General features: G+C 37.7%; 1 protein-coding gene across 1 annotated transcript in view; it reads right to left on the reverse strand.

Annotated features, from left to right (window-relative positions):
- The window catches only part of svbp (small vasohibin binding protein), an 81162-nt gene extending 55662 nt beyond the window's left edge, over positions 1 to 25500 (reverse strand). The window contains exons 1-2 of the mRNA XM_055183493.2: positions 25371 to 25500; positions 24798 to 24902 (exon numbers count right to left, since the gene is read on the reverse strand). Coding sequence (XP_055039468.2) covers positions 24798 to 24899 — 102 coding nt within the window. The 5' untranslated portion in view covers positions 24900 to 24902; positions 25371 to 25500. The remainder of the gene's footprint in view (positions 1 to 24797; positions 24903 to 25370) is intronic.
- Positions 25501 to 26386: the final 886 nt, after the last annotated feature.

The following is a 26386-nucleotide window of genomic DNA, read 5'->3' on the forward strand; positions in this document are numbered from 1 at the left end:
GCTTAGAAAAACTGATAATGTGTGTGGTCGTAAATGCATAAAACGGTTTTCTTTTATCAGGGAAAACCCATAAATGGTTTAAGCAAAAACTGATCGGCACAGGTAGCTTTTTGCTCATTACTCCGATTTCGCGTTGCATGTAAACACCTGCTTTTTCCGTGTTTTGATAATGTGCGCATGTCTCCACGTGTGACGTTTATCTTCAAGTGCAAAGTAACATGTAAAAGTCTTGGCTCGACTAAAGCAGTTGGCAGAGAAACTGAAATTAGAAGCTCATGTTATATATTCAGCTTCTGAAGACATGAGAAGAGATACAAGAGTAAAGCTTAAAGGGCGGTTCACATTTTGCGTCACATTTTGCATTCTGAAAAGTTGAAATGTTTTTAACTCGATGAAAAAACCGAGCGTGTCACACCGCGTCCATTATGAGCGTGCATACAACGCACCTACATTTGAAATAACGAACTTGAGCATGCAAAAGACGCAAAATGTGATCGCCCCTAATGCTGCGTTTACACCAACCGCGTTTCAGGCGTCAAAATCGTGTCTACCGCGCCTAGTTTGCCACTTGAACAGTTTGAATGCATTCGCGCGTCAGAGGCAAAATCCGCTTCTTGTGGGAGGGGCAAGTGCTATGCGGTTGTCTGTTTGCAAGATGACTGATGTTGATGCTATTGGGGAAAATAAACAGTGCGGGTCGATAAACGTCACAAGACTCAAAAGTGAATTGTGTATTACAACTTACCAGGTTGCCCGATGTCCTCACTGACACTCTTCCAAGCTAGGTCCTTTTAATTCCTGTCTCTATAGAAATAAGAACTTGTGTCGTATAACTCCAGGTGACTGCTTACGGGCAATATCAAGCGTTCCATCAGGTTGAATGAGTGACTCCGCCCGGGGCTGCCGCCACAGCAGCAAGCAGGCTCCTGATTGGTTAACGCGAAGCAAAATTCCGCCAAAGTACAAATTCTTCAACTCGGGCGTCAGCCGCCAATTCGCATCAAACGCAAAATGCACAAAAAGCACCATCCGCGCGTACCGCGCCAGGCGCTTAATTAGATCCGCGAATGAGGCGGAATCGCGTCTTAGTGTTGGCCGATTTCGAAGCACGCTTCATGAGGCTTCGAAACATTTATGAATCATTTGTTTCGAATCATTGGTTCCGAGCTTGTTTCAAAGTGGCCAAAGTCACGTGATTTTAGCAAACGAGGCTTCATAACTGTTTCGAAACGTTTAGAAAATCCGACGATTCACCACTAGGGGAGTTGATCACAAATGACCAGTGTAGGTGAACTCGAGTCAATTTTATTATAAAAGTTCATAAAACATTCATCCTTCTGACTAATCCCGCTACAATTTTGTCTACTTTTTGTTTATAGACAGATTTAATGACAAAAATGTGAATAATTAAAAGGGGAGTTGAGTTGATGATCTGTTTGCTCTAAATAAAACTAAAACACATAATACACTTTTAATTATGTCTTAAATAAATAAAATAATTAATTTTTTACTTATAGCTTTAGAACAATCTTGCTATTATTTTGTAAAAAGTATAAAATGTTTGGACAGATCTTGCTGCTTTTACACTATTTTGACCAGCAGGTGTCGCCAGCGTACATGCTGTTTCGAACGCTTCGAAAAACTGAATCAATTTGCGAAGCAATTGGTTCAACTGATTCGAAGCTTCTGAAAGCTTCGTTTCTCCCATCACTATCGCGTCTTCTGTACCACACCAAACGCCTCATCCGCACCGCGAGACCTCCAGATGCGCTTCAACGCGTCTTCACATTGACTTAACATTCCCATGTATTGTTAATTGATTGCTATGTAAATGAAAGAAAACAGTTTTCTATAATATGCAGATTTTTGATAGTTATACGCTTATTCTGTGCATGTAAACTCACTCATTGTACATAATGTAAAGAACATTCTGTTAAAATATAATCTTGATATCTTTAATACTGACTGAGTAACATCATACCAATCAATGACGCTCCAAAACTCTCAAAATTACATTATGAGACTTCAACCTGGATTTCACAGATGGTCACATATTTCCAAAGAGTGTTGGCGATGATGGGATGATCAGCAGCCACCTTTGATGGGCATTTAAATCGCAGAAGGTCACCATCTCTATGTTGCAAGCAAGCGTTACTCCTCGGCTACTGTATCCGGCTTTATCAAAACAGTTTTGGTTGCATAGGGCCGCTCCCTCTTAGTATAACTGTATGAAATAAAGCCAGTAAGCACACACACTGCCAAGACATCTGCTAAAGAGCACATCATCTGGAAATCATTGCTTTCTGATTATTGTGTACAAACATCAGATAAACATCCTAATAAGAGCAGATTCATGTACATTATTGATCACAAACATCGTGGAAACAAAAGCTGAATGCCAATCTGGCATCCCACAGAAGACCTTTTGACCGTGGGGACAACTCAACCCTGTGTTCACTACACAGGGAATTATATGGATTTTTTTAGGGATGCACCGATACCACTTTTTTTGGAATACGAGTACTTGCATTTCAGTACTTGCCGATACCGATACAGAGTACTTAATAAAAAAAACATGATTTAAATTTACAGGTAACAGGTTTAGTCATATAATTTAACAAAGAACAAGGGACATGTTTTCCAGTTTGTTGTAAACTCTGCCTCTTTGGACAACAAAAGAGGCATTAACCCCTTACACGCCGCTCAAACATTTTTAACGAGTACGAGTACTTTAGAAAATGTGGTATCGAGGCCGATACCCGATACCAGTATCGGTATCGGTGCATCCCTAATTTTTTTCCAGAAAACTTTTTGCATAAAATAGATTCAAACACTTTCAATGACCTGTTTCTATATATGTAAACATCCCAGTGCCTTGAATCTTTTCCCCCAGATTCACAAACGTTCAAGGATCTGTGGGAACCCTGTATATGTCGTGGGCCTGGCTGACCTGTAAAACAATTGTCCATGGCCCCAAAAAATTATGTCAAACTTTACAGTAATGATAAATGTAGTCAAAACCTTTTCTTAATGTAAATATAAAAATACTTCATGACAGGTTGCTAACAGGTTTCGTGAGACGTGCCCATACACTGCTTAGGAAAAGAGATTAATGTGGATTATTTGTGAGCTGTTTATGTGACTCAATCTTTGATGTGAGACTGACGCTGGACTGAAAACAGACATTATCATTTGCAGCCCTTCACATGCGTCCTGGCAGGCCTGTCCTGTTCTGTTTTTGAGGAAAGTATCTGTCGTTTGCTAACAAAACGAATCTGTGCCGTCTGACACACACAAAATACTGTTACTGGTATTTGCGGTAAGAGGCAGACAGCCGAGGCTTTCCATCTCAAGTACGAGATAAGGATTTCTGCATGCAATTACAGCTAATGCTGCACGAAGTGAACCAACGGCAACAAACCTCAAGTGTGTTGGAAAACTCAGACCACAGTCACACAAACACATATATTATACAACACACACACGCCCCACGTATGTTACCGCAGTTTCACAGCCATGTGAGCAAAAGTCAAGTAGAAACATTCACATAAACAATAAGAGGTGTCACTTTTAAACTAACCACACTGATTATTTATTTGGCATATGAGACTTTTTCCTAATGGAGGTTTAGGGTGGGCTGCCAAACAGGGGATCAAGAGAGACATTTACACTGCAGGCGAGCAATTCAAAACTAGAATGCTGGAGTGCTTTCTTGATGTGTGAATCCAATGAGAATAAATAAACCAATTCATTGTAAAGGTCTGAATAAAAGAAAAAAGCTTGTGTAGTACTGGGTTCTTCCAGTGGGGGGCAACAGGGAATGAAAAAAGAAATTGATTGAACCTTGGTTAAAGGAAATTAATGCATGTCATGACTAAATTGTGTAAAAATCATGCTTAAAATGCAGGGCGGTAGAAAGTGCTTGACAACATTTGTTCAAATTAAATACTAGTGAGCAAAAAGTGAAAATGCTCACAAAAGGTCACCACTGGCACGCTAGGCATGTTTACAACAAGAAGCCCATGAACAATTAAATGCAAGGGAAACAACAAGACTAATGTGCCTGTGGTTTAGCTGAAGCTGCTGCCCAAAGCTTCATAAAACCTAATGATGAGGATGTGGTCACTATAAGGCAGGGCTAGTCAACTTGTGGCCCACAATCCAAATGCTGCCCTCCAAGCATTTTTATCTGGCCTGCCGGTCATGTTTGTCTGATTTAAAATCAGCGTTGTTACTTTGACATAAACAAAAACGTCGACCGGAAGTGATGTATTTCAGTGGTCAGCGGTTCAGTGGTCATGTAGGTTGTCTACAAATCGGAAGGTTGGTGGTTCAATCTCCGGCTCTACCTGACCAAATGTCGAGGTGTCCTTGAGCAAGACACCTAAGCCCAGCTGCTCCCGACGAGCTGGATGGCGCCTTGCATGTCTGACACCGCCGTCGGTGTGTGAGTGAATGGGTGAATGTGAGGCAAATTGTAAAGCGCTTTGGATGGCAATAGGTCTATGAAAGCGCTATATAAATGCAGTCCATCATCCATCAATATGTAAAATATTAACTAGAAGTATATTCGTACATTAAAGGAATGAGCTTCTCTCCCATGTTGACACAGATTTATGATTAAACTGAAATTTTATTATGACTGCCACTAGGGGGCAAACTCTGACAGTCGTGTCCGAATATAGTGTACAATGGAAAGGCGGTTTAGCTTATTTATCTTTAAAATATTAAAAAGAAAACATTAGAAGATTGGCTATATGTTGTGAATACTTAACAATTTATGAAAGTTAAACAGTTTAAGAGCTTTGCATTACAGTTAGTGCTATACAAAAATAGATATTGATTATTTACATCTGCCCTTTTTACAGTAATTTAAAGGCAAAATTCCTGGTGCCTCATTTATTAACGTTGCATAGAAAATGTTCTACATTTTAACCTACAAATAAATGTAGTAAAAATCGGGATTTATCAAACGTGTACACGTGGTTCTTTCGCACATCAGTAAGTAATTCTTGATGATAAATCCCATGTGTTCTTAAACACCATGCTCGTGCACGTTAATGGTCATTTCATTTGCATTCCGAAACGCCTCCAATGAACCATATATGGTGACAACACGTCCCTTTACAAGCCACGTGTTTGTGCTTTTTCCCTCAATGCAATAATGGCAAAGAGAGCGAAAAAGAGGAACTTTAGCAACAATGAAATTGAGTTACTGGTGGATGAGGTTGAATCCTAAATAACACATACTGCTTGGTTCACTTAGTGCGGGAGGAATGACTAACAAAAGAACAGCAAAAAATATTCCTGTAGACATTTCCAGGAATAGCGTTTGTAATGCTGCTACTTCTGTGGCACAAAGGAGTTTCTGCATGAGAGCGCCCTCTGGCGTTCAGATGTGCCGGGATTTCGCCGTAATTCATTCAAATTCATTCATTGAGAAAACGTGCATTTGCACGATTAATCGTTACAGCCCTACATAATAAGTATTTAAAAGATAAAAATAGGGGTAAAAGTTAGACCTGCATCATATTTACAATTTGGCTCTCAAAGAAGTGTAGGGAAATATGCACTGGTCAGGTGAACACAGTCTCTCTGTAATGGTACTCGAATGCAGTCTGAAGGTTTCGCTACATTTACGAAATAAGAAGCACCTGACAGGTCAGTTTTACAAAATTTTGCTTGTTATAGTTTGTGACTGCGGTTTCTCTTTCAAAGCTCAGGAGGCATAATAGAGTAAAATTTTACAATAGATGTTTCTCTTGTAATGCATAAACACATCACTTTCTGCCTCCACAAAACATTTTTTCATTTAATTTATAGTATCAGCAAAGATGAACATACTATATCTTTAGGAACGCACATACCACAAACATTGACAAGAGGAGATTTACTCATGCTTGCTCAAGCGCACTGTGCTGAGACCTCACTCACAGGGTCTGGATGAGGAAGTCTTGATTAAACATCTGATAAATGGTACCTTATAGTCTAGTAGCCAGCCCATAGAGCCCCATTGTGAACCCGGAAATGTTGAGTACACCAAAGTTTTATTGCATGAATGGGAAGTATAGGTCCCCAACATACAGAAACTGCCGGATGCTAATTTGCATATGTTGAGCAATTTGCATAATTAGCATAATTAGCAATATTAGCTTAATTGTCCATTTTGGTTACATATTTTGCACTGTATGGCCAATTTCTACAATATGTAAGTGGTTTTAGAGGTTTTAGAGGATTCTGATTTCATTTCTGCCACTTTCAGACTTCAAAATGGGAATTCTATAACAGATTTGGATTCATTTAGACACTTTTTTATTAATTCCGAACAAAATTTTAGGTTATTTTTATGGTAAACACTATATTATCACATTTCAGAATCACAAGAACTCATGCTCTTTGATGTGAATGTTGATAACCTCAATATGTTTACATTTCTTGAGGTCTGGTCATGTTTTTATGCAAATAAGCTGTTGCAGTGAGCTGTTGTATATACAATAAGTATGTTGTGAAGCAAAGGAGCATAGTCTATTTTTACAGTCAAAATTATCCTTGCCAATATTTTTATATTCTTATATCATATTTATGTTTTCACATTAAGATAAAAGGTTATAATGAGTTATAATGACCATTTTGAGATCCATTTTGTGAGTGAATCTGGTGTTCAAAAATTAGTTACCATTATTAAAAAAAATTTATTCTGCTTTTTTTAAATTCAGACTTCTTGTGATTTGATCAGGAATGGATTAAAAACATTTGATATTCAGTGTTCTTGCTGCTTTCTCAAGTTGTCGTGTAGTATTAATTTAACCATTCGGATCTATGTTTAAAGGACAAGTTCGGTATTTTACACTTAAAGCCCTGTTTTCAGATTGTTTATGATGAAATAGAACGGTTTTGGCTGAAATTTCGACATATGTGGCTGCCCCGAGAATTTTTGGGTGTTTGTGTTTCACCTCACACCTCTACAATGGGTTTAATGGTGCACTGGAACAATCCTTTCTAAAATGCATTAAACTTTACAAAGACGTGAAACTCAGCGAGTGGTCAGGGGTGTTCACTGATATGCTCACACAAAAATCGCTGCAAAAGATGCTATTTCACTATTTCATCATAAACAATCTGAAAACAGGGCTTCAAGTGCAAAATACCGAACTTGTCCTTTAAGTACTTTCAAAACAAAGAGAAACGTTTTGATCAAGTCGAAATGTCAGGAAAGAAGTGTCTGTTTGCACCATGCAGTGGGAAAAATAGCGACTTTAAAATATCTTTACAATCAGAGGAACTCTGTAACCTTGGATGGAGCCCGTATGAAATTTACCAAAAGCGCAAAAGGCCCCCAGCAGTGAAAGCACTACCTCCTACAGAACGTAATATGCGCCTTCATGGAAGACGTGCCCACCTACAGGTGCTACTATGAAAATCAGCTGACCAGCCTGATCCACCGGTTGTGGATATCACCTTGTTTGGATGGGACAAGAAGATGGGTCTAAAGGAAGGAGAGGAACTGCTTATGCCCACACAGGATTCAAGTCCAGTTGCTCCTCCTGCTTTGTTAGATGTTGTCAGCTGTGGTTTCAAAGCTGTGTTGAAACCTTGTACATCAGCAAAGTGCAGCTGTGTAGCTGCAGGTCTGGGCTGTACCAGTTATTGTTCCTGCAAAGGCAATGATGGTATATACTGCAACATACTTACACAACACCAAGAACACAAAGAAAGAGATGAAGGGTCTGGAGAAGATGATGACAGAACAGAAGAGAATAGTGAAGATGATGTGGCTGCCATTTAATTAATTGTGAGGCATAGCAGTTTGCCTGAAGGTGGTAGCCAGTGTGTGCTTTGTGTGGTGCGGAGGTAAGGCCCTCTTGGTTAGCCTTCCGTCTGGCGGGCTGACCCGGGTTGCCCAGACTCAGTTTTAACTCTTCCGTTTGGCGGAGTTTTAACTGGGTCCTCGTTTGATTTTGCGACTTGCGGACCAACCTGGAAAGCACATCTGCCATTCTGGCATGGCCCTAGTGACTTGCGGGGCCTGTCTTGTATGGCATGTATATGTTGTATATTTACATGTTTGCCTTGGTGCAGAGGTGAAGCCCTCTTTTTTAGCCTTGCGTTTGGCGAGCTGACCCGGGTTGCCCAGACTCAGTTTTAACTCTTGCGTCTGGCGAAGTTTTAGTTTACCCGATTACTATGTATCATACAGTTGCAGGATCCAAGTTATGTCAAATACCCGCATTGCTTTTTCATCCAGAAATGCACAACATTCAGCCTAACAAAGATTCATTGTTTATCCAAAACGCTATTTTGAATCTTCAAAAGTGTCAGGAGGGTATTCAGCCTCACTATACCCTGTAAACAATGAATCTGTCAGGAATCTCCAGGTAGGAGATAGAGTGAGAACCCAAATGCAGGATAGATGAACAAACAGGCTTTATTATAACAAAAGATACAAAACAAAAACCCACGAGGGGGTAAAACAAGGCAAAGATAAACAGACAATATGTATAAAACTGACACTAAACTAGGACTAAACAAGACCTGACTACAAAACAATAAATGAACAATTTACTGACAATACACTAACTTACAGATAAACAGGTAAATACAGACAAAGGCGCAAATGGAATACCGGTTTAGAGTCAAGTATCACATGAATCTTTACAAAACGAATCCGCACAGGACAGAGAACACAAGGGCATTAAATAGGGAACAAATCAAGAGGGAACAGGTGACAAGGGTTAAACAATAATGGGATGATTAACAGGGAAACGAGAGGGTGGAGTCAGGAGACGAGACATACAAACACAAACAACCTGGGCCTGCCATGATCCTGCCTCAAGACTGGAATAATAAAATGACAAGAGGGCAGATTCATGACAGAATCAACATTTATAAGTGCACTCATGATTCTGAAATGTTAGATTATTTTATTTACCATAAAATAACCTAAAATTATGACTGAAAGTAATAAAAATTTGAATAAATAAATCAAAATTTGTAATAAAATTAGCTCCTTAAAATCTGAAAATGACAGAAATGAAATCAGCATCATCTAAAACCTCTAAAACCACTCACATATTGTAGAAATTGTCCATTTAGTGCAAAATATGTGGTCAAAATGGACGATTGAGCTAATATTGCTAATTATGTAAATTGCTCAACATATGCAAATTAGCATCCGGTAGTTTCTGTATGCTGGGGACCCATACTTCACATTTTTGCAATAAAACTTTGGTGTACTCAACATTTCCGGGTTCACCTAGTTGGCTACTAGACTATTATGCACCAGACCCTCCAGATGCCCATACGACTTACAGTGTCTTTCTTTTTTCAGAGCTGAAAAGGAGGATTTAGGGACGCACCACACACACACACACGCACACACGTCTACAGTGGGAGGCAGAACAGGGCCGTAACAGGGCCGACTGCTACTGGCTTATTTTCATTTCTATGGAGCTCTGCAGTGTGTCTGCTTTGTGTGTGAGCGCTATCAGAAGCCTTTCCTGGCCCATGGCCTATTCGCAAAGTGATTCATGACAAAGGTAACTGTGGCCAGGCCTCACAATGCTTTGCTCACCAGCTCCCAGGCAACAGGCAGTTCTTCTCTCTCCTCTCTTAGCTTGGAAATACCTAATGAGTTTTTACGGCCAGAATTCTGGCCTAATTTACGGTTATTGTGATAACCCACGAGTCCAGCAACAATTTAAGCAGGCAGATATATAGCTGTTTTAATAAGGCCTGATTTAGTGTTATTGCTGCTAAAGGATTCCTTTCACAGTAATAGTTACAAACCGCCCCCTGTGCAATTAAACCGGTCGACTTGACGGAGCACTTTCAAACACCCGGACGCAGATTCGTCTCTTTACCTTTAGCGCTCTTTCTCCTTTCTTTAGCACTCATCTTTTACTTACATTTCACAAAGTGACCAAAAGTTAAATTGATCAGACTGTGCTGAATGATTTACATTCTTAGGATACTTAATAAACATCTTAGTTTTGCATCATTTACAAATCACATTTGTCTGCCTTTTTTTCCCAAAATAAAAATAAATAAAAATATAAGAAATTGTTGACAGTATAAAGCTATAAAATAACAAAAAGTATGACAAAGGCCAGATAAATTGGTTTTGAAATTGGATGCATGGGTGCTGCCATGTTACTTAAAATTGTCCGTTTGCAAACAGGGCATGCGCAGAAGGAATCGTCTGTGAAGCCAGAGGCGGAGCCGCGGTATCAAACTTCCGCCCAGACGCTTGCATGCCCAATTTCACGCCAATCATAACGACACACCTCATTTCTATAGCATCAAATTACTCACTAAAATGAAACTTATCACAAAAATTACCATTAATTAAAATTAAATCAGCATGATAACAACTTCTTTAAAGGATCAAAACCATCTTTCAGAAAATTTTATTGGAAGTGTAAATATTTTTTTAATTTAGAGACCACTGGTGGTCTGCAAGGGAATTACGGGGAAATCGTGAGTTGGAAAACGAATAATTCTACTTAAATTATAAAAAAAATACGTCAGCAGTTTACAATACCAAAAATAACAATTGCAAAAATTAAATAGGCCTACAGATATACCAAACACCGAGCCCCTAAGATGACATTGGAGTAAAAAAAAATCTAAAGTTTAGTTTCACGTGCTCACGCGAATCCTTCATGTGCAGAATTTTTATTAAAGTTTAGTTTCGCGCGTGCACATGAAACTATCGCGCGCTCACATGAAAGTTTCGATTTCACGTGCGCACGTGAAAGCGAAACTTTTAGATAGTTTCACATGCGCATGCGATAGTTTCACGTGCGCACGCGAAACTAAACTTTATTTAATTTTGCTCCATGTCCCCTAAGGGGCTCCGTAACCAAAATCTGACTCACATAAATAATTTTATTACAAATCTAAATAAAACGCACTAAAATGTATACAACAACATATCAGAAAACTGAGAACTCATGCAAAATGGACAGATATGTATAATGTACTAATAAAAAAATTACCAGAAGAAGGTTTAATAACAGGTAATAATGTCAATGACTATACTATGCTAATAAAAACTTTAAAATGAATTTAAAATGTTTTTGAAGCTAAACATGCAAATGTCCAATGAAATTATTGAAATATTTACTTAAAATGTAAGGGGGTAATTCAAGTAAATAATTTAGGTCAAGGGGTTAGGCTGACAGAAAAGTTTGAAAATCCACAGAAAAACATTTTGGCTGAATGCTTCCATAAAAAGCCTTTAATATTAGAAGAACCTTTCTGTTTCAAAAAATCTTTAACAATGTATAAAAGAAACGGTTCTTTAAAAAACCATTGACTGAATGATTCTTCGAGGAACCAAAAATGGTTCTTTTAAGCACCTTTATTTTTAATGGGACCTTGGGTAACATATAGCATATTTTGAACAGTGTGAACATTAAAAAGAATCATATCTTTTCTAGATGTGTTACATTATTATACTAATAAGAAACAGACTTCATGCAGAAATGCATACAATAATAATCTAACTGCAGATCTCATCACTGTTCAAATCATCTATTCCTACAGGCGTATCCTACTCAGGACAGGAGCACAGGCCAAATATAAACATATTTGTTTGATTAATCTCTCCTAAAGCCCATCATAAAACATGCCACTTTAAAAAAAGCAATGAAGTCATGTCTGTTTAATAGTCCTTTGCTAATTTCCTGACAGTTTAGATGAAAAATAGCCGGCTAAATCACTTTGGCATGCCTAATAATGTTTATTATATATTGTCAAGATTTAAACATTGCTTATTAGGAGAAAAATCTTTGTTTCCTTCTTTCCAACCAATGTCACGGGCAACAAATCCTTAAATAGAGAACTATAGTTATAATGAACCTTCAATATCACATTAACAGCGTTCCTGCATAATGCCGATTTGTGAACGCTGTCTGATCACGAATTCCGTTTTATAACAATGAAAAAAAATGTTTTGCTTACTGCTAGACGTTAAAACGTGGGACGTAACTGCACAGAAGTGTAAAAGCAGGTTACCAGGTGAGGTTGAAGATGTTTGTTACTGTAGAGTAAAAAATGCTAGAGTTTTCTCTTCTCAGCGAACCGTGCCAAGCACAAACAGCCAGTGAGCCAAAGCAGAGGCGGCCTGGCAGCGCGCTGAGTGGTAACTCAATATTATTAGCTGCTAATAGAGAAGAGGAGGGGGGTCGTGAATAAGTCCTGATGTGATGTTTATAAAACGGGGAGAAAGAGGGAGGGCAATGTGGCTTTCAGGTGAAGGCATAGACGCAGGTTTGACCCATCAGAAACCGGATCGGTGGATCTGTTCTTACTGCTAAAAATGTAACATTTTGGGGAGAAAGTGTTTGTATATAAACTGCAGCAATGCATTTAAAGGAAAAAAAAAAAAAATTCTGAATGCAATTACATGCACAAAATAAGCGGAAATCTATATAACTCGCTTATTATAGAAACCTATTTTAATACACTAAGTAAAAGTTTTTCTTTTAACAGGGAAAGCCCATATTACGGCGTAATCCAATTTTTTTTTTTTTTTTGCTAATTTATCTTAACCGGATGTCTCCGCGTGTGAAAAATAAATGTCACACTTGGAAAAAAGTGCAAAGTAACGCATAAAAGTCTGCGCTCAACTGCAGTTGGCAGAGAAAATAGCGAAAATAACGCTCATGTTAGATTTCCAGGTTCTGCTGACATGAGAGAGATAAAAGAGTACAGCAAGCTTTTTGAATGACTATATGTACTATAGGCGGTGACGTCACTGCCTGCAAGAAACCTGATAAATCCAAGTAAACGCAGTGGTACACATAGACGGTTTATTGATTTGCATGTAAATGCAAGAAAACAGGTTTCTATAATAAGCAGATTTTTACTTATCCGCTTATTCTGTGCATGTAAACACACTCAATTATCCGAATCAATAAACTGGCTATGCAGAAACATTCGTTAACACTAGCCTCTTTCACACAGTAATTCTGGTAAATTACCATGAATTTACCAGAATGAATTTACCAGTAAATACAAAAATGTGCTGTTCACACACGCAGTGGCGTTCCGTTATTTTACCAGTAAGACATCATTCACACATCAGTATCAAAATACCGGTAAATTCGTTGAGAAAGCGGAAGTACCTGTAGCACGCGGCGAGCTAAGTGTTGTATTTGTAAACAATCCACGTCGTTCATAACCACGGTCCGTATTTTGTTGTTTTCACGTCTAAACAGTCGCGAAGTTGCTGATGACCAAACAACATTGAATGAGACGACGTCAAACCGAAAATGCGTTTTTAACAACAGTACTGTTTGCACTTTAGGCTTCACAGAGGGCGTGCTAAGGACGTCGGCAATTCGGCGGTAAGCTGTTTTAAACAACTTTGGTGAAGAAATGTGGACGTAAACTTCAGGTGTGCTCAACTTTCAAGCAGCATGTGTGTGGAAACGTCAGTAAACACTGCGTGGGTAAACGCGTCATCTGTATTAAAACGCTATGATTGGCCCGAAGCTGTCAGCACGGTCTGACGTCGTCCGTTCTAAATGCCGGTAATCCTATAATTTTCGTTCACACAGCGCTTACCGGTAAATTACTGGTAATCTTACAACCTGTCTTACTGGTAAATTGGGAGCACTGATTTACCGGAAAGGTTCTGTTCACACATGACATGTTAACGGCAATTTACCAGTAAATTACCAGTAAAGACTGTATGTGTGAAAGGGACTACTGTCAGGTTTCTTGCAGGTAGTGACATCACCACCTTCAATCCGCTTTGTCGTTCAAAAACCCGGCGGAAAATCGATCAAAATTTATACTGCTGTATCTCTTTTCATGTCTGCAATACCTGTAAACAAGTTTATAATTCAACAGTATCTCCATCAAGTCGGGAGCAGACTTTTTATGCTTTACGCTTATTTGTGTTTGCGACGTTTATCTTTTACACAAGGAGACATGCGCACATGAACAAAACCCTGAAAAAGCCGGTTAAGGTGATTTTATGTAATGCAGAAATGGGGTAATGGGCAGAAATCTACCTGTGCCAATCAGATTTTGCTTTAGTCGTCTTTGACCTTTCCCAGGTAAAACTGCTTTAAGTGTTTACAAGACCTTACATGTTATCAGTTATTAAGCATAAGCGGAGTAAGACTGTGCATGTATACACATATTTAATGGAAAGCTAATGGGAGGTGGTTATTGGCATGGGTCTCAGATTTTTCCAAGCGAGATCTCAAAATTGTCTTAATGTGCACAGATACCAAAGTCTGCAAAGAATAATTTGAGATTTCATGACCAGAAACTGATTCATGGGCGTTTAATACATGGTACACCACAAGTGGCAGGATCGCTGTGCGACTGCCTCTTTTCTCGGCACCTAACCTGCTGCAAAGAGCCATGACGCCAAGTATTTTGGATTCACGAGCACCCCAGGCGGTCTACGCCCCACCTGTGAAACCTTACATGTTTTGCCACTCTCCCTTTGAAAATGCACTAGACACTTGTGACTTCCAACCATAAGTCCCACCTCGAAAGGGATTTTAAAATATCAAATTAATATTTAATAAACTATACAAATCATCATGTGGGCCTGATAGGACACCTTTGTGGACACCCCGGCTCTATATCCTTACTATACATCAGCAATTTAAAAAAATCAGACAGTTGATACTTAATTAAAACTGACAAGTCTCCTAAGCTGTCAAAGCCAAATCTCTGAGCTAAACCTGTGTAATAAACGCTTTGTATTCCCCAGACTCGACCCCATGGATGCCATCACCCTCCAGGTGGATCTCCTCTGAGATCAGCCCATCTGGCTGCGGGTGTAATTGCTTCAGGTTTATTGCGATTTGACTTTATTAAGACAAGCGAGGAATGCACAGCCCTGATGTCAGTGAGCAGAGGGAGCGAGAGATTGCGAGAGATAATAATCCAGACGTGGCCCATAGATGAACTTCATAAAGGTCTTTCCAGTTCTTGCATGTTAGGATGTAAAACAGCAGACGTGTGCGTATGGGTTAAATCCAGACGTATTTACATGTCTAAAGACGGTAGCCTGATTTGACATAATAAGTGAATCATGAGATGACACACACCACAGACACCCAGACTCAGTGCTTTTACTCAACACCTCAGTACAATGACCAATAAAACAAACCCTGCAGCGCACAACGGCACACTTTTATAAACGTGTGTAAGCTTAATGATGGCTAGGGGTGATGGAAGAGCTGTTAAAAGTACTGTGAAGTGCAGAACCATCTTGGGCTCTGGGTGGCCGTCTGTTTTTTTATCTGACAGGTCCATTAAATTACTGTGAATATGACATGCAGTCATACATTTTGCTTCATTGTTTCGATAAGTAAAATCAACAAACCAGTACGACATTAAAAATACGCTCAGCTGCCTAGTTAACAGCAATATCAACACTGAACATTGAAAAATCATAAATCAGTTGATGCACAAGGCTTTCCCGAAAAGGTTATGTAAATGAACAATTATTAAATGTAGAATAATTGTACACAACAAGACCAAAGACATGTGGGTGATTCTCACAAAATCCAGATTTAGAAGGTGTCCAGCATCAGAATTTTTAAAAAGCCTTTTTTTTTGCACATATAACATTAAGGTCTGAACTTACTATAACCATTATTTTTAGAGGATTTAAAACATATTTCCTAAAGAATTATTTACATTTTTAGATTATCATTATCAAAAATTATCATTACCGCAACATAGGGCTGCACGATTAATCGTTTTTAAACCGAAATCGCGATGTGAATGGATGCGATTTTCGAATCGCAAGAAATGCGATTATTTCGATTCAAAACTATTAACTATAACAATCATCTAGTACGCAGTTTTTGACAGTTCGCTTCATGCGCATTTTACGTTTGATGCAGTTTAGACCAATAAAGTGCATGAACACTGAGGTGCTGACTACACGTCATCACACCATTTGGAAAACATGAGCGCGAGCCGCAGTTCAACTCCTCAACAAAGTGTACGGCCATATGATTTTTGCGATGCGGAAAACACGGACAGAATCGCGAAATGCATACAAATGGAATTAACTGCACAACGCGGAATGTCATGAAGTTGGCAGATTTTGGATTCAGTCATTTTAAAAACGCATTATAACTCATTAACCGGCAAATGAAAGGACAGAAATGCGCGAAAACATTTCCCTTTTGTGTAATGTTGGACTTAAAGTTTCTCGTCATGCATCGCAAACAATGACAAGCGCCTTATCAGACTATAAGCAGCTTTCATTAAAGCCCGGAACACAGAAGACGAAACAGGTACATTATACTTTCTTGCACGCGCACATCTGCACCACTTTGAATATTTACAGGCACGAGGGTTCATGAAGCGCGCATACAGAGAGCAGTCAGCACACGCGTGATCACTAAACTTAAGTTTTCTTTCTTGTCTAAGTGAACATAAACAGCTGGATGTTTATCAGTATATTGAAGCAGAGCAGTTTTAAAGCTGTCTTGTGTCTTAAAGTGACAGACAGTAACCTGGTGCTTTCTGTGTCAGAAATGTTTATTACACACCAAAAATTAAAATCACTCCTTACTCTTAACTGAACAAGCTTCTGCAGCTCCACATTTAAAATCCTACAGTGAGGACTCTGCAGTGTTTTATTTGTATTTTTTGCTTATGTTAAATCATAGTTACTAATATATTTACATTTATTACAGATGCCTGAAAAGTAAAACAAGATGAGTATAGTCTTATGATTAAAAGAAAAACTAAACATTTGCTTGTCAGAAGCATTGTTGTAGTGACCGCCAAAATACATTGGCCTATATGTTATTTTAAATAAAACTTTCAAAAAAAAAATTAAATTGTATTTTTTTTAATGTTCTTAGATAAAAAAAAAGTTTGTCTGCAGAATAGCAAAGTCCTGCAGACAACTTGGTACAATGTTTAAGAGGTTTTAAATAAACAGTAGCACAGCATCTTTCTTTGGTGCTATTAAAACCACCACAACAAACCTGGATGTACCTCTTTTATTATATACTAATGAATCGCACTTTAAATCGCGAATCGCAATTTTGATCAGAAAAATCGCAATTAGATTTTTTCTCCGAATCGTGCAGCCCTACCGCAACATGATTAAATATATGATATTTACAAAAAATATATTTACAAACTCATGCTTCAGTAATGAGAAACTAAAAAGTTGTCTATGTACTATGACAAACAAAATTTCAACTTTTATCTGGAGAGAAAAAATAAGAACTGCTAACCTGGTAGCCATCTTGAGTGTCACAGTCAATTATTTGAAAATGTTAGTTCCTTGAGGGCTTAAACAATGATTGAAAATTGTTGCGGAGGATGATTTTTTTTTCTTGGACACATTTATATTACTTATTATTGTCTCTACATTTACCAAAGATCAGCAAATACCACATGTTTCTTTACTGTAAATGTTTATAGTATACCATGCACCAAAGCTTTAATTTTCTAGATTTTTTAATTATAAATATTTCCATGTCAAAATCCAGTCATTGACACGTTGCGGTAGTGAAAAGTTTCACCTCAAATGTGAAAAAATTATTGGTTTGTATGATGTCATTTGAAATCATATGCAAAATAGTACATGAAGAGATGTTTGTAACTGTATGCTTCTTATTTTGATACTCTTACTTTGCATTTACTTTTTTTATCAAAATGTTTCATGACACCTCATAACTCTAATTTCGCGAGAATCTCCCATGTATGAATATTTTAATAAAATTGTTACAGTCTAGCTTTCTTCTAGCCAGATGTTTTGATGAGCTGCGAGTGAGTTATATTATTTCTCATTATAGCTCGCAGATGAATGGAGCTTCATGTGGCTTATAAAAATAGTATCATCCATTTCAACCCTTACCGGACCATCTTATCATCTACCACCCAGATACAAAATGACATTAACCATAAACAGATTAAATGAACCAGAGACTTACGTTACCGCAGCTCATACTAAAGAAGTATATCAACGTCAGTCGCATTAAAAAGCATAAAGCTAATTGAAATCCCCTATAACACATCAGATTAATGTTGGCAGTGACTGCAGAGAAAGACACCCTGCTAAATCTGAACCGTCTGTATTTTAAAAACAAAACACACAACATACATTTAATAAAAAGCTTTGGTGAATAAAAAACCTCATGTTCTGTCCAGGTGCTTACGCTCTGCACCTCTATATGTCGTGTGACGGCTGGACATATGAAAAATGACGAATCAATAGCAGCCTTGAATAAGCACCTCTATTTATTGAAACTGGAGTCACAATAGAGGTGTTGTTGAAACACGGCTCAAAACTCGACCACAAGGGCCCCGAATGAATGAGGACCTATTCACAATGTGTTTGTCCTGGCCTGAGACTCCATTTGAAACATCCATCAAGCCAGCTTTAGTTTGTCACATAGCTCTGTCCTCTTTAAAATTAAACCTACGGAGAATTTCACAAATATCAACACAAATTGAGTTTGTAGAAGATGCCTAAAAAGCAGCTTTAGGACCCATTTTATAGAATGTGTGTTGAAAAAATGTGCATTAAATGTAAACAGGTAATTAGATTTGAGCATGCAATTTTACGATGCAAAATGCACGCTTTTAACAAGTAACTACTTTTCCCCTAAATACTAATGATTTCTGCTGTTTCACACACTTGAGTATGACCCTGAGTACGTGCCTCTGTGAAAGCCCCGCCCCCTTTGTGAAAACCACGCCCCCTCTATTCCTGCTTCTCTCTAAACTATGGGAAAACTGAAATAAGCAGAAACAGGAACAGGTGTTGAAATCATGGGAGTTGGCAGCCACCCACTGCTTTTCAGAACGATCTTATAATTTCAACCTTGAGTACTGTCAATGTGAAAAAATTGCATGGCTTCTTGTTAATATTAGTAAAGAGTATAGAAGCCCAAGAGGCGAAACTCTGTTGTGTTATGGGTAACAGTCTGTAGATGGCGCTGCGGAGCCACGGCCGCCATTATGGACTGTAAGCTGCTGAAATCGTTAGCGCGCCTCACAACTGTGAAGATGAGCAAGTGGTTAAAACGCAAGCAGTGTTCTGCAATAAATTGCAAAAATTATCAGTCCACCAGAAACTTGTTAATATTTTTGTGATATTCTATGTTAAAGATTAACTCGTAAGAAATGTTCATTTATAATTTTATTTATTTATTTATTTTTCCAAATCATATATATGGTGATGTTCACTCATTTCAAAATCAACATTTAAATAAAAAACTTATTACTGTGTGTCTGCCTATATATTATTTCATGAATTTCTGTTATTCATATAACAAGGAAAATGCATAATAGAACATAAATATTGATAGATTAAAGGTTTGCAGTAATTTTATAATTGTATCTTTGCAAACCGTAAGTGGTAGGCTAATGAAGCCGATTCGGTGGGTGACATATCCTTACGAAAAAGTACTATAGGAATCTTACAGTATTTTTGGACAAAATAGAATAGTAATCTTATAGGAATACTATAGTAATTTGGGAAATACTATAGAAGTACGATAAGACTACTATAATACTATAGCAGCTTTAAAATATTATAGAGGTATTAAAACATCACAGAAGTATGTTATGTTCTGTAATACCTCTATAATATCCTAGAGCCGTTATAGTATTTCTATAGTAGTCTTATCGTACTTTTATAGTAATATTTTGTCCCAAAATACTATTTTCCTAAGGATAATTAGGCCATGCATAACCACGTTGTGCAAGCTAAATAATTCCTGTCAGAAAGTTTAATTGTACATTTCAGGTGCAGAAAGACATAAAACATCTAATTTTTCAAGTTACAAGAATCTTACAACTAAGCTAAGTGGCCATTAATCAAATCATGTAAAGATACTGTAACATCAGAAGCTAAACTCTATGTTTTCTTAAAGTATGCATCGCTGCAGTCATGTATTATGGCTTGTAGTGTGAACGCTTAACATAATTGATTACCCTTAAGTAATGTAACATAACAACATAAACTCTCTTTCTAAAACCTCACCGGATTGCTGCTTAGCTTTCGAACTACACAATCTTGAGTTACAAAACGAAAGCTTTTGACCTAACTGATGAATTCAGTCTTGGACTGACGCTGTGTTTAACGTTATCCAGTGATGTTTGGAAGGGTGCCGAACAACCCATCAAAAAAATAAAATAATTAAATTAGAAAACAAACTCAGGAAAACTGAGACTTTGTATAATGGGAGCTAATAAGCTAAAACTCCATGCTATTGGGAAAATACTGGAACTATGCGACTTAATTAAAAAAGTGTTTTTCTGGCACGTCTTTTGCTATTTTTGGTGAACATCTAGCAACTGTAGTTAATGATTTTGGACATGTAAGCTTTTATCAAGGGTACAGTTTTAGGGTGGTGTTATCGTTACTGAAACATGACATTTTACGTGCCCTTAAAAATCCAGAAATTATAAACCTCTAAATTATAAATCAATGCTAAGATCTTAATCTTCCCTTGACGTTTTTAAGCACATTTGCTGTTAAACACATGGCTTTTTGTCTCAATATTGGTTGCTTAAATGAGTGTGCCAGTTGTTTAATTTGGGACTCTGTCCAGTGTAACTCAGGCAGAAATGAAGATTGACACTTTGGGATTAAAACCAACATCAAATTAAATGTAAATAGTGAGAAAGCACAGACAGGTAGCAGAAGGTAATTACATGGTGAAAGACATCCAAGACATATCCAAGACTGCGGTGCTCCACTAAAGCGGCTCTTTAAACAAAGACTAAAAAATAACACATAGATTTAAAATAGATCAGAAATAATTTTAAGAACCCCAAACTTTTTGCCTATAATGAGCTCTGTTGTTAGTCTGCTGGGTTATTTTTAACCTATTGCTGGGTAAATATTGGACACATGTTGGGTTATAAATAAAGCATGGCATTGAAACAACCCAGCATAGCTTTATTCAACATGATCTCATGGAAATCGTGTAAATAGTCACGAAAAATTAGATGAATTTATTCGTGTCCATGGCACGGAATTCAGCTTTTTTGTGCCTTGAGCACGAATGTCTTTTTCGTGTCACTCACACAAATTTCTATAAATAGTTTTTCATGGCCGTGGCATGACTTTCTTTTTTGTGTCATTTTATGTATTGTTTTCTTTTTTTCCCCCCTATTTTTAAATCATTGTCGCTTTGGGTTGGGGTTAGATTTGGGGTTTGGGTTAGACTGTACTTTTATCCATTGGTTTGTACATGTTTTTCTTCCGCTTTTAAAACTATTCTCGCCTGGAGTTGGGGTTAGAGTTGGGGTTTGGGTTAGGACGTCTAAAAATGTAACAGAAAGGGATTCTAACACCGACCCCAAGCGACAATGGTAAGAAAATAGAAAAAACTATGAGAAAACAATACATAAAATGAAACGAAAAAGAAAGTTGTGCAATGGACATGAAAAACTTTTTATAGAAATTTGTGAGAGTGACACAAAAAAGACATTGGTGCTCAAGGCATGAAAAAAGCTGAATTTTGTGCCATGGACATGAATAAATGAATAAAATTTTGCATGACTATAACATGACTTTCCGTGAGATCACTCTGGTTTATTTATTAACCCAACATGTGTTCAACATTTACCCAGTATTGGCTTAAAAATAACCCTGCAGAATTTAGAGTTTATTTTTTGCATTTTATATCAATTATTGCATTTTGCAATTCCTATTACAGTACAAGAACCACATGCATCACACTGTACTTAAATGTACTGAAACATACCCAAGAATAATTGTTCCCCTTATAGATGGTTTCATCGGACGCACGTGCAGTGACGCGATACGTGTCTGGTCCAAACTTTAATTCAGGTTTCAGGTTTTTTTAATGATCTGACTAGTTGAACTCTTGAACAAATACCTTGTAGAAAATAACAAATGTTTTGGTTTCCTAGGTAATCTAGGTTTTGTTTATTTTGCTTGGTATATAAATAAATCATGTTTATGGTACTTTGTTGTTATTAATTCTTAGCGGAGTTTACCGAAAGTTACGTGTTGACCATGAAAGCCGCTTGTTTATGTTGTTACTGCTAAAACCGTCTATGTGATGATCTGTACCCAAGTACGAGATCGCTTTAAAGAATGATCGGAAGATGGACTCTTATCAGAATCAGCACAATGGTCATTGTTCATTGTTATAAGTTTGTGGATTATTGGGTGCGTTTGACTCCTATAAGACTGTAAAACATTGCAAGAGTGTCTGTGATGTAACCCATTGGTTTCTGAAGAGCATTTTTAAAGTCCAAAGTGGGTGAAGCCGGCTGTTACCATCTTGGTGAGCAAAGATCGGAACGTGGGTGGAGCTGAGATGCCTGGATGCTGAAACCACACCCACCTAGCTTAACGGTGTGACAGCAGCAGCAAGACCAAGCCAAGGTTCCCCTTGGTTTGACTTCATTCAGCACTGTGCAGACCGATTCCTTTATAACATTAAAGAAACATGAGAGGTGATTCAGGGGGCAGACCGTGATATGGATTAAATTTCTCGTTGAGTTCTTCAAGTCATAAACTGAATAAAGCCGAGCACAAATATTATTTGGGGTCATTTTGGGATGCAGTGATAAGCGGATGCTTCGGCCTGATTAACGCTCACACTATTTTACCCCGCACCCAAATCAAACGAAACCGTACCAGGTACTATGCAAACGTACCAGGGTACGGTTACGCGATCACACTAGTCAAACGAACCAGACTTTGAGGGTCAAACATTCTTGGATACAGTACTGTATGGTACGCATAGTGTAAGTACACCCTAACTATATGCTAATCATTTACGTTGTCTCTTTGTGTGGTCTGTATTCTCAGGTGCGCAATGTACTGTTAAGACATATCTCAAGTTTAGCGTTGCAAAGAGCAATAATTATTATTCTTGTAAAATAGATGAATAAAAACAAAATGTTGAAGATCTTTTATGAATATCAGTAGGATCATGTAGGATCAGTGAGACGGTGCCGCTAAATTATGTTGCTGGTTTGACCTGCTTTCTCCCCAAAATGTTGTAGAAGTGTCTCATCGAGCCGTTTTAAATTCCTCTCGTCATGGCCAAGTGGAACAGCGAATTTACATTTTCCACAAGGAACCGAACATATCTCTAAGCTTGACGGTTTTGACTCTAACCCCAGAGGTTAACTGGCCTTGGTTGAAGAAGCTTGCCAGTGCCAAACTCTTGGGTTTGGCTGTAATAATTTAAACAGGTTATGGAGTAAAGCTAATCCATTCCAAATGGGTGTCCAGCAACTTTTCATTTTTGTGATGTTTACACAGCTTTGTTGGTCTGAGTAATGAGGTTGTGGCTTAATGAGACCTGAACACCACTGAGGGAGAGACTCTTTGGGTACAAAAGGCTCATACAGTAATAAAATAAAAACACTTACTGTACCTGTAGAAGATAAAAGAAAAGGTAACACAACAGGCCTAAATGTTTTAAAGTGACACTGCACTTATTTTACACTTCTTTGCTGTCTAAAATGTGTGTATTTCCTAAAAAATGAATTTGAATATTATGAGAATTTTTAACAAACCTGAACGGACGGGACTTTTAGGCTGCATTTACATTCCATGTTTGAAGTGACCCATTTCCGATATTCTCAGATCGGTTTCAGTCCTCATTCATATGTGGAAAAAACAGATATGAATCGGATATATGCATTCGTGTCCATAATGTAAGCGGACAGATCAGATATTGCCATCACTGAAAATGTGACGCTGACAAATTACGTCAACTCATCTGACTCTTGCAGCTCAACAGAGGATGACAGGTCCACTTAGTAGAGTAATGTTGAAATTTTATGTCTTTTTACAGAAAATAAAACTCTATAATATTGTATAATCATTGCGTCGGTGTCCATTGCATATCGCAAAGTTTTACTTCCTCTATGGTTTAAGCTGTTCCAGGTTAGTAGTATGTCTACCTTGAATTTTAAGTGTGTAATGTAAATGTTGATATCGAATTCGAGTCACTATTAAAAGATGATGTAAGCGAGTCGTCAATCAATCGGATAAAGGCAACAATCGGAATTGGACATCAAGACTTGCAGTGTAAATCCAGCCTAATTGCTAGCTGTGTGTCATTTCAGCCTGTTGTGTTACCCATTTTGCTATCCTCTACAGGTGAAACTATTCGTTTATTTATGTTGTTCGGCAAGCTCTGATGTTCACAATATGCTTATTCAAATGTGCAGGCCTCAACGTTCTGCATGTTTTAACCTGTGGTTGACTTGGCACAGGCCTGCTGCCCTACGCTGGTTGACATTTGCCAACCTAAATATTCACACTCTGAAACGGCACCCTTGTCTATCTCAGCTTGGCTTGCGTAGTCAAAGCTTTCTTTAACATTGTTTTTACTTCCTCTGGCTCAGCGGGTGCTGGATGTTGTTGAGGTTTTACGAAGCAAAGTTCAGCTGTGTTGTCATGTCGTCAGTCTTTCAACATTCGCTGCAAATGTGCCATATTAAGAAAACGTATAAGCAGGTGCGTGACTCTACACAAAATAAATGCAGACATTTATCTCTACTTGTTCTCATAGAAGAACTTATTGTTGGTTATCTTGTGTCACCTTTTAAAAATGCACATATGTCATCAATCCATCTCAGCCAATCAGATCGGCTACAACAGCTGTGATTTTCCCATGCCTGGATCCCTAATATCACTTCCTGAATGTCATTGTTTTGCAACATGCCCGTTAATGAGACAATGCAGTGACACAATCAGGATAATGTAACCGGGATACCACGTACAGTGACAAAAAGCTTGGAAAGCCACGTTAGAGTGTCGTTCCTGGGAATGGACCTACCTTGATTTGAGAACAGCAGCTCTGTATCCACACCCGGCACACAGCATGAGAATGCACCTTTGAGCCAAGCAGAGCTCCATCAAGGAAAACCTGTGGATTCATTCACTGTAAGAGCAAGAAAAACAAGGTTCTGATGAAACCTATAGTATAAATGTTGATTAATGTTATCAAACTGTTTGTAAAAAGCTATATTTTGATTAAAAATAATAAAGACAGATTATTTCTTGCTTTATAATAATATACAAGTCAATGACAGCAAAAAACGTGCATTTAGAAAGTAAAAAGGGTGCATTTAAGCTCATGTAAGATACACTAAAAAAAACACGAAAGCTGAAATCAAAACTCAATATTGTGAAACTGAAGAAATGCCTATTCAATAAAAACAGATCAATTTCATCCCAATGAACATTAACGGTAGAAGTAACGTTAGCATTATGTTAATAAGCAGCTGAAGTTAAAAGCATTTATTATTAGAACATACCGCGAGGTAAACTATGGGCGGTTTAATAATTATGAGCCATAACAACGGCTAAATATTCATTTAAAGAACTGTACACGACAAACAGTACCTACATTTAACATTGATTTACTGAAGAAAAACACCTGGACACATTCAACTGCACGAGGCGTCTCATCCAGGTCAGCAGCGAACTGATGGTGACATGAGGCTTGTTCGACTTCATGCGGCGCCGCAAGAACGGACATCCAGATGACGTCAATGTTCCGCGAGAGCGATTTAAAAGCAAACTCCTCCGTATGATTTCGCGAATCGCTCTCGCGGTACTTTGATGTCATCGGGCTGTCGATTCTCGAGGCGCCGCATGAAGTCGAACAAGTCTACAAGGCTTCTGAGAGACTTCTGCGGTTTCTGAAACCACAAAAACTGACAGGCGGGTGACGTCAAAGTTTTGCGAGAGCGATTTGAAAGCAGACTCCTGCGTATGACTTCTTTGAATCGCTCTCGCGGTACTTTGACGTCATCCGTCTGTCAGGTTTTGCGGGGCAGAATGAAGTTGCACAAGCTTATGGTGCAGTTCATCACGTGGTACTGTCGTCATGAAGCGTTATCATTTGATGTCGTGGAATTTTGCTTAATAAGTTTACTCTACTAAGTTACTGCTCGTTCAATTTGTACTGTTGGGTCGGAAAAAAAATCATTTTATATTTTAAATATATTAATTATAAATTAATAGTACATTAAAAATTAAATACATTACATAATACATTAAAAATAATATTTTAACACACCTTTTGCACAAAATTGCTGTATCTAAAACATTGGTATAGATATATTTTGTTGATTGTGTAAATGTTTATGGACAATTATGTATTGCTATATCTTTTTAACTGTATGATTATATTATATTATATTATATTATATTATATTATATTATATTATATTATATTATATTATATTATATTATATTATATTATATTATATTAATAATTGATAATTATATTTGAAATCAAAATTGAATCAGTTAACATTTGTTAATGCACAAAGAACAATAAACAATTGTATTGGTATTCACTAACATTAACAAAGTTCTTGTAAAAATATCAGTGGCGGCCGGTGACTTCTTTTTTCA

This window comes from Misgurnus anguillicaudatus, chromosome 14 (assembly GCF_027580225.2).
Source record: "Misgurnus anguillicaudatus chromosome 14, ASM2758022v2, whole genome shotgun sequence".
In the NCBI taxonomy this organism is placed as follows: Eukaryota; Metazoa; Chordata; class Actinopteri; order Cypriniformes; family Cobitidae; genus Misgurnus; species Misgurnus anguillicaudatus.